Source organism: Camelina sativa, chromosome 1, assembly GCF_000633955.1.
Source record: "Camelina sativa cultivar DH55 chromosome 1, Cs, whole genome shotgun sequence".
In the NCBI taxonomy this organism is placed as follows: Eukaryota; Viridiplantae; Streptophyta; class Magnoliopsida; order Brassicales; family Brassicaceae; genus Camelina; species Camelina sativa.
Genome location: NC_025685.1, coordinates 20,960,315 through 20,968,057, shown reverse-complemented (window position 1 = coordinate 20,968,057; position 7,743 = coordinate 20,960,315). Strand labels below are relative to the sequence as shown.

At 38.9% G+C, this 7,743-nt stretch overlaps 1 protein-coding gene across 1 annotated transcript; it reads left to right on the top strand.

The window, feature by feature from the left end:
* LOC109128518 lies at nucleotides 4,081-4,521 on the top strand. Its single transcript, XM_019235174.1, has one exon. It carries the CDS (start codon nucleotides 4,081-4,083, stop codon nucleotides 4,519-4,521), a length of 441 nt encoding a protein of 146 aa, XP_019090719.1.

Genomic DNA, 7,743 nt, shown 5'->3' with positions numbered 1-7,743 from the left:
GACTGTTCTTCTTGCACAATAGCTCCTTAGGGTACATGCTCGGGTTTGACCTTGTTTTCCCCCAATTTAGGCGCTAAAGCAACAAATGCAACAATGCAACAATGCAACAATGCACAAATGCAACAATGCAACATCCTAAATGGCCTAAACGGAAATTTCTACAGTAAAGGATCTAATAATGCTAAGGTTAGGGTATATATGATGCAAAATATGGACAAAAAAGAGTGTCTAAATATAGAATTCAGGAAAAGTAAGCTCCAAAGTTCTCGTCTGAATTTGGTCATCTCTCTGACTTTTCACCATCACTTAACTAACCACCATTCACATCTGTTAAATTCCTCCAGATTCAAAGCTTCCCCAACCATGGCTTAGTGAAAAATATTACACTGAAGCATCTCCAAATTCGAACCTGAGCAATGCATCAATTATAAGAAACAATAAATCTCACGACTCCAAACACTATTGTTTTTGACTAAGCTCTACACAACCTTCTTATTTTCAATAACCAATGTGGAGGTGTGTGTATGTACAAGAGCTCGGCGATTGCGACGAGCAATTATGTTAGGCAAACGCAAGACGAAGAAACAAAAAGGTAGAACGAAATAATCTTATTTCCAATGTTTTTTAAGCCCCATTACTGCATGTTTCCCAAAATCATTTTAGAAAATCTTGAAAGCAGATATTTCAGACCTTCAAAATTTGATTCAACCTTTTCTTCATCCCACAACCAATCTGTTCTTGAATACTTTATGTTTTACCTTCTCTAACACCTATAGAAACTTACTAATATACCTTCTCAAAAAAACAGCAACCAATACACAAGGTGAAACTTCTTCCACCGGTATTTTCACATGTCAATTTTGTGAGGCCCTGCTCTTGAGATCTGAAACAAAAAAACAAACCATATGTTGTCAACAAGGTCATGTTAGATTACCAAGAGTCCATCCAACACCCCCATAACTTGAGAAGCTGTACCATGAATCATCAGATTTATGTTGTAACATCCGTGTAATCAATTCAATGCTAGTGTTCACATCAATTGGTGGTAAAGTTGATCACACAGTGACAAACACACAAGGACCCTATACTTACAAAATTCATGGCCAAAATTACCATTCCATTGGGTTTCTATTACCAGAGAATGGAAAGCACCCTGTTTTCTACAGCTTTACATTTTTGACACAAGAAACGAAATTAAAATCTTATGCAGAAGATGACAGCGTCAGGAAAAGGGAAACCGGTTGACTAAGAGATTGTTGGTATCCTGGAATGATGGTAGATAGAATCAATGAACTGGCAAAGGTTTTAAGAAAAGCAAAGGATAGATATGAAGATGGGGAATGCAGTGAATTCAATATCAGATTGGTCAATCAAGCAAAGAAAGGAAAACAATGACTTACCTACTGCTGATGAGATAGCTGGTTTGATAGTTGGCGATTTCAGTACAGCTACTTTAGGACGTGATGTTATCCTCCAATTTAAGTCTTCGGAATTACAAAGGATAAGTGATCTTCATCCACTTTATATGAGTCTTCAGTACACTTTACTCTTTCCCTATGGTGAATCTGGATATGATGAGGACATCACATATGTCTCGTCCCCATAGAGACAAGTTAAGAGGTCATACATGACCATGAGAGAATACTATGCTTACCAGATTCAAACACGCTTATTGGAAGGTATGAAAATTGCCAAGGGAGGAAGATTATTCCATCAGTACATTGTTGATGCCTACACAACCACAAAACAAGAAAGACTTTGTTACATAGCTCTAAATCAAAAAAAAAGAGAGAGCTGATTTGTATAACAATGTGTATGATGTTGTAGATAGTGGAGAAACAGATGCTAAACATATTGGAAGAAGAATCATATTGCCATCAAGTTTCAATGCTGGCCCACGATATATGGTTGAGAAATACCAGGATGCAATGGCTATTTGTAGGTGGTTTGGAAAACCTTACTTATTTATCACCTTCACAACAAACCATAATTGGCCAGATTTTACATAACATCTACAAACATATACTACTGAAGGATCAAACTCAAGGCCTGATCTCCAATCCAGAGTTTTCAAAAAAAAACTAGACGAGATGCTCGCCGATTTTAACAATGGGAGTCTTCTTCCCGGTTCCAGTGGCAGATATTTTAATTAATATAAATCTATCACTTTCATATACTCACTTATTAAAGCGTAAATACCTAACTAAAGTTCAATTTTGTATTAAGCAGTAGGGTACACAATAGAGTTTCAAAAACGAGGCTTCTCACATGCACACATCATACTATTGCTAGAAGGCAATAGCAAAAACCCATAGCCAGCTGTTACTGATAAATTCATTTCAGCGGAATTACCAAATAAGGAAATAGACAGTGATGGCTTTCAGCTGGTAGAGCAGCATATGATACATGGTCCTTTTGGTTTAGATAGACCGTATTCACCATGCATGGAAAAATGGTATTTGCACCTCACAACGTCAACCTGCTGAAAAAGTATATGGCCCATATCAATGTGGAGTGGTGTTGTAAAACAACCGAAGTTAAGTATCTATTCAAATATATAACTAAAGGTGTTGACAAAGCAACATTTGTGATTGTGAGACCAAGAAAAGGGGGAAAAAAGGTTGGACAAAGAAGAAGCAGTTTGGAGAAACTTGTTGATAAAATCAGTGAATACCTTGATTGTCGGTATGCCTCTGCATGCGAAGCAGTTTGGAGAATTTTTGCTTTCCACATCCACTACCACAAGCCAGTGGTCATATGCCTACATAGACTTTTATTTGACCAGTTGCAACGTCTGGAGAGCATCATTAGGAGAGAAGATGTAGAAAAGACAATGTTGACTGAATGGATGGCCACAAACAAAAGAGAGAAAGATCACCTGATGTAGGATACATTTCAGAAATCAAGGCCTACGACCTCACATATATGGAATTCCCTAAGTATTATGTATGGAACACTACAAAAACATGGACAAGAAGGAAACAAGGTTTTGCTATTTGGAGGATTGTACATATCCACCCATCAGCTGGTGATTTGTTCTATCTCAGAGTACTATTGAATATTTTCAAAGGTGCCACATGTTTTGATGACATTAAGACAATTGCTGGAGTATTATATGCAACAAATAAACAAGCCTGATACATTAGAGGACTACTAGACGATGATAAAGAGTGGCATGATGTTCTTAAAGAGTTGGCACAATGGGCAACAGCGTATCAAATCAGGTATCTATTTGTCACATTGCTCCTCAATTGTGAAATAGCTAATCCTCAAGAACTTTGGAACAAGAACTGGAGATACCTAGCAGAAAATGTGCAACATAACCGAGACAGCTATACCTAAATGAAGGGAAGTTGGAGCAATATGCTTTGATTGAAATTGAGCAGCTATTAATGGAGAATGATAAGTCTCTGACTAATTTCCGTGATATGTTGTTGCCTGACAAGGCAATTCTGAAAAGAATCAGCCTGAGTTGCTTGACAGAAGACCTCCAATTTGACATCGAGAAAGAGAGGGATGAACATGGGAGATTTTTTCAACTTTGAATGAAGATAAAAAAAAAATATAAGATGCAATCCTGATTTCCATCGAAGATAAGGCAGGCAAAATGCTCTTCCTACAGGGACCAGGAGGCATCGGGAAACAGACCTCTACCAAACAATTATTGCTAAGCTGCAATCAATAAGCAAGATTGTAATCCCAGTCGCATCTTCTGGAATTGCGGCTCTGCTCCTGCCTGGCGGAAGAACGGCTCATTCACGCTTCAAAATTCCAAAACCTCAACGAAGGGTCAACATGTGAAATCAAGTATTGAACAATGCTAGCGACCCTAATTAGAAAGGCTGACTGGCACATAGACACGCGTTTGAAGCCGTAAATCATACCATCAGAGACCTGATGGCATTAGACGACAAAACTGCAGTAAACAAGTCGTTCGATGGTAAAACAGTTCTACTAGGAGGAGATTTCAGACAGATATTACATGTGGTTCACCTAGGAAGTCGTCAGGACACCATACAAGAATACTTAAATCGATGACATCTTTGGACTGCCTGTCAAATTTACAAACTAACAATAAACATGAGGCTAAACAAGTTTGATGCAGATTTTGCAGCTTGGATTTTACAAGTGCGAGATGGAAACTCAATGTTAGCAAGCACAAACCCTGAAGAAAATGTTGGAGGGTGCAGAATAGCTACGGATGAAGGTTTAATGCTACCAAACAGAGGGAACCGCCTAGCAGCAATTTCTATTGCTGCATATCCAACGTTCTCTCAATCATTCAAGGAACGACACTACCTAACGGAGAGGGCAATCCTAACTCCTAGGAATGAGACTGTCCGTGAAATAAATGAATACCAGCTATCCATGGTGCCAGGTGACAGTAAGGAATATTTAAGCTCAGATTCTCTCCAAACAGAGCTTGCACCACGTGGAGACTGGAGTAACTTATACACAGTCGAGTATTTAAACTCTCTAGATTTTCCAGGTTTACCAATCCAAGAAATTTGCTTGAAGTAGGGGTACCAGTAATGCTCCTCCGAAATCCTAACCAGAAAAGGGTTATGCAATGGTACACGTCCAATTGTCACCAGACTTGGTCTAAAGATAATAGAGGCAGATATACTCACTGGCACTCATATTGGTGAAAAAGTCTTCATCCCAAGCATTGTCTTGTCTCCCAATGACACCAAGCATCCTTTCACCCTACGAAGAAAGCAACTCCCAATAATAATGTGCTATGCAATGACGATTAACAAGAGTCAAGGCCAAAATTTGAAACAAGTCGCTCCTTACTTACCACAATGTTTACGCACAGTCATTTGTATGTCGTTCTATCCCGTGTAACTTCGAATTCTGAATTGAAAATCCTATATGCAACATCAGAGAAGAATGGTACTGAAGGGGTCATGGATATAGTCTACAAAGAAGTCTTCGACAACATAAACAGTTAAAAAGGTACACTCCTAAGTGACGATGCATTATACAGGGACAACGACCATGTACAATACCCACAACTTTGGTTTTCAAAGTACTGCTTTATATAGGGAGAAAATATACTAACTATCCTTTATATTTCTTCTCATGCCAATCGAAAGGAAAACATGCATCCATCAAAAACTACGTTGCCTATCCCACTCTAGGAAATCCTTTTATTTAAATAAATAAATATTTACAGCTGAATACATTTTTTCCTATTTTCCAAAGTTCTTAAAGTTTAATTCCAACTATCAACTGTAAAAATGTACACACAAACAACCGAGTATCATTTTGTAAACCATTTATAAACATTATGAGAAAATATAGAGAACACAAAATAAAGGCCTAAACAAACTCATGAATTATATCACTGAAAACACAGTTTATGTCAAAGTCCGCACAAGGCCCACGTTCGAGAAAACAAATGGATCAGACTATTAAAGAGAACAAAAATTAGCATCCAGAACTTGAAACGATCGATCTATTACACCTACTGAGCCTCAAACCTCAATTGCGCTTCGACTTGTAACATTTGGGAACCAAAATCTGGATTTTGGGAAGGGGTGTCGGTCGACACCAATGATTTCTTGTTCGGCAACTTTTTCGTAATTGTCGATTTGGGCCAATTTTGTTTGAGGAAACCATGTAACCGGGTTATTTAAGTGGAAGGTCGACGAAAAGGGTTTTGGGGGAAAGTTGTTTTGTCGTCGTTCCATAGTGTTTAGAGAGAAAAGATTGTTCTTGAGAGTTGGAAGCTTTTTGGAGAGATTCTAAGCTGTTTTTAGTAAGATATGTTCCTTTGGAGTGGAGATCTTGTGCTAGGAACAAAGGAGAAGGCTTCTAAGGGTTGGATTTGTCGTTGTTGGGTCAGAAATTTGCTACAAAGAGGTTAGTGCATGACCATGACTGATCTAAGCTGGAGAATCCTTTGTTTTGCTTGTTTTGTGGCTGTTTGTGTTGTTTTCTTGTGTTCTTGTGGTTGGTTGTTGTTTTCCATGAGTTTACAGGATTTAATGGTGAGTTTCAGACGGTTTGGAGGATTTTGGGAAGCGGTTGTGTGACTTTCAGCTTCGAGCTGATCGTGTCTGCGGAGTCGGTGTCGGTCGTCACCAATCTTTTCAGCAGACGGCTGATACTGGTTTTTCCTGGTTTGTTTGTGTTTGTTTGTTGTTTGTTAAACATTGGCTTCTCAATTGCTTGTGTGTATAGCCCAGTAGATGGCAGGTTTGCCTCACTATGTATTTGTGATAATACTTATGTACCTCAATTTTTGTTTGTGGCGATGAGGATGATCTAGGGTCTCGTTTTTGTGTTGTTGGTTGTGATATTGATGTTGGAACCTTGAATAAAGTTATGCTAGGTTGATGGTTAGAATGGTTAGGAATGATATGGTTTTCATGATATGTTGGCTTGTATTGTTGGTTTGTTTCCGCTGTGTAAATTTGTTGTTGGTTTAATGATGGCTTGTGGTGTGGGTTGGTTTAATAAAGTAGTATCGGATGCTTAATTAATTATATATTGCATTATTAAAAAAAAAAACCGGTCAGGTTGTTTTAGTTTGGTATCAGAGCTTATAGGGTTCTACGATGGTTAAGTGGATGGTTTAGAGCGTTCTAGGGATTTAATTGGTTGAATTGATCTCTATGTTGGTTGATGCTTGATGTTATGGTATGGAGTCCTAGTATCATACTCTTCGAGCCTTCAATGAGATTCCACAATAATATGTGTGTGCTTTGTGTGTGCTTTTGAATTGTATGCTTAGCCTTCTGTTCTGGGTACTGTAGATGGTTAGAGGTGGTGCTGTTGCTGGTCGTGTTCACGGACGTGGTCGTGGACGTTGTCGTGGTAGGGGCATAGGCCCAACGGTTAGTATTACCGTGGATCAGAGTGTGACAACTAGGGGTGTTGGCGAGTCGCAGGGCTTCCAAGAGGGGTCTATGAGTGTTGCCGGTGGGGGTACCGATAGGACCGGACGCGATGGACATGTACGAAGGACGTGGAGATGTCTCGGACAAACAGAGAAAAGGAAATTTCGGAGAATGGCCTAAGTAACTTGTACTTAATGTTACCAAGACACAAAAGGTCCAGAACCGAAGAACGGATGGGAACCGTTGGAACATCCAGACTAATGGTGAATCATGATTGATGTGATCATGGATGGGGCTAAGGAGGATGAGCTTGTAGCTGAGCTTGAAGCTGAGGAACATGTAGCTGAGCTTGAACCTGAGGAGCTTGTAGCTGAGAAACCATTGCTTGTACCTGAAGGACCAATGACTAGAGCAAAAGCTAAGAAGCTAAAGGATGCACTAAATGGGCTTATTCAAGAGCTTATGGTCAAAGAGAGCATTGGAAAAGCTATTGGGGATGATACCTATCAAGTCTAGCTCACTTTGAACCTAATTCAAGTCCAAGAAAGCCCAAAATAATCACTTTATTTTGTGGTCAAAGAAGAGTGACGAAAATTGAGATACATGCACCTAGAGTCACTTTGGAGGAAGGAATACATGCACAAGAATTGGGTCTTCATTCAACCATCTATCTTAATTGTTCTTTTTTAGTTTTAAGACTAGTTAATACTTGGCTTTGTTACCAAGTTTTCTTATCCTATATAAACTCATGTAAGATCATTGAAATAATCATCCAACTTTTTATCAAAACCTTTTCTTTTTGAGAGTGATTCTCTTCTGTTCTTTGTGAACAAAACCGATTGCTTGGTGTGATTCCAACAATCAAAACCGACTACTTGGTGTGATTCCGATAGTC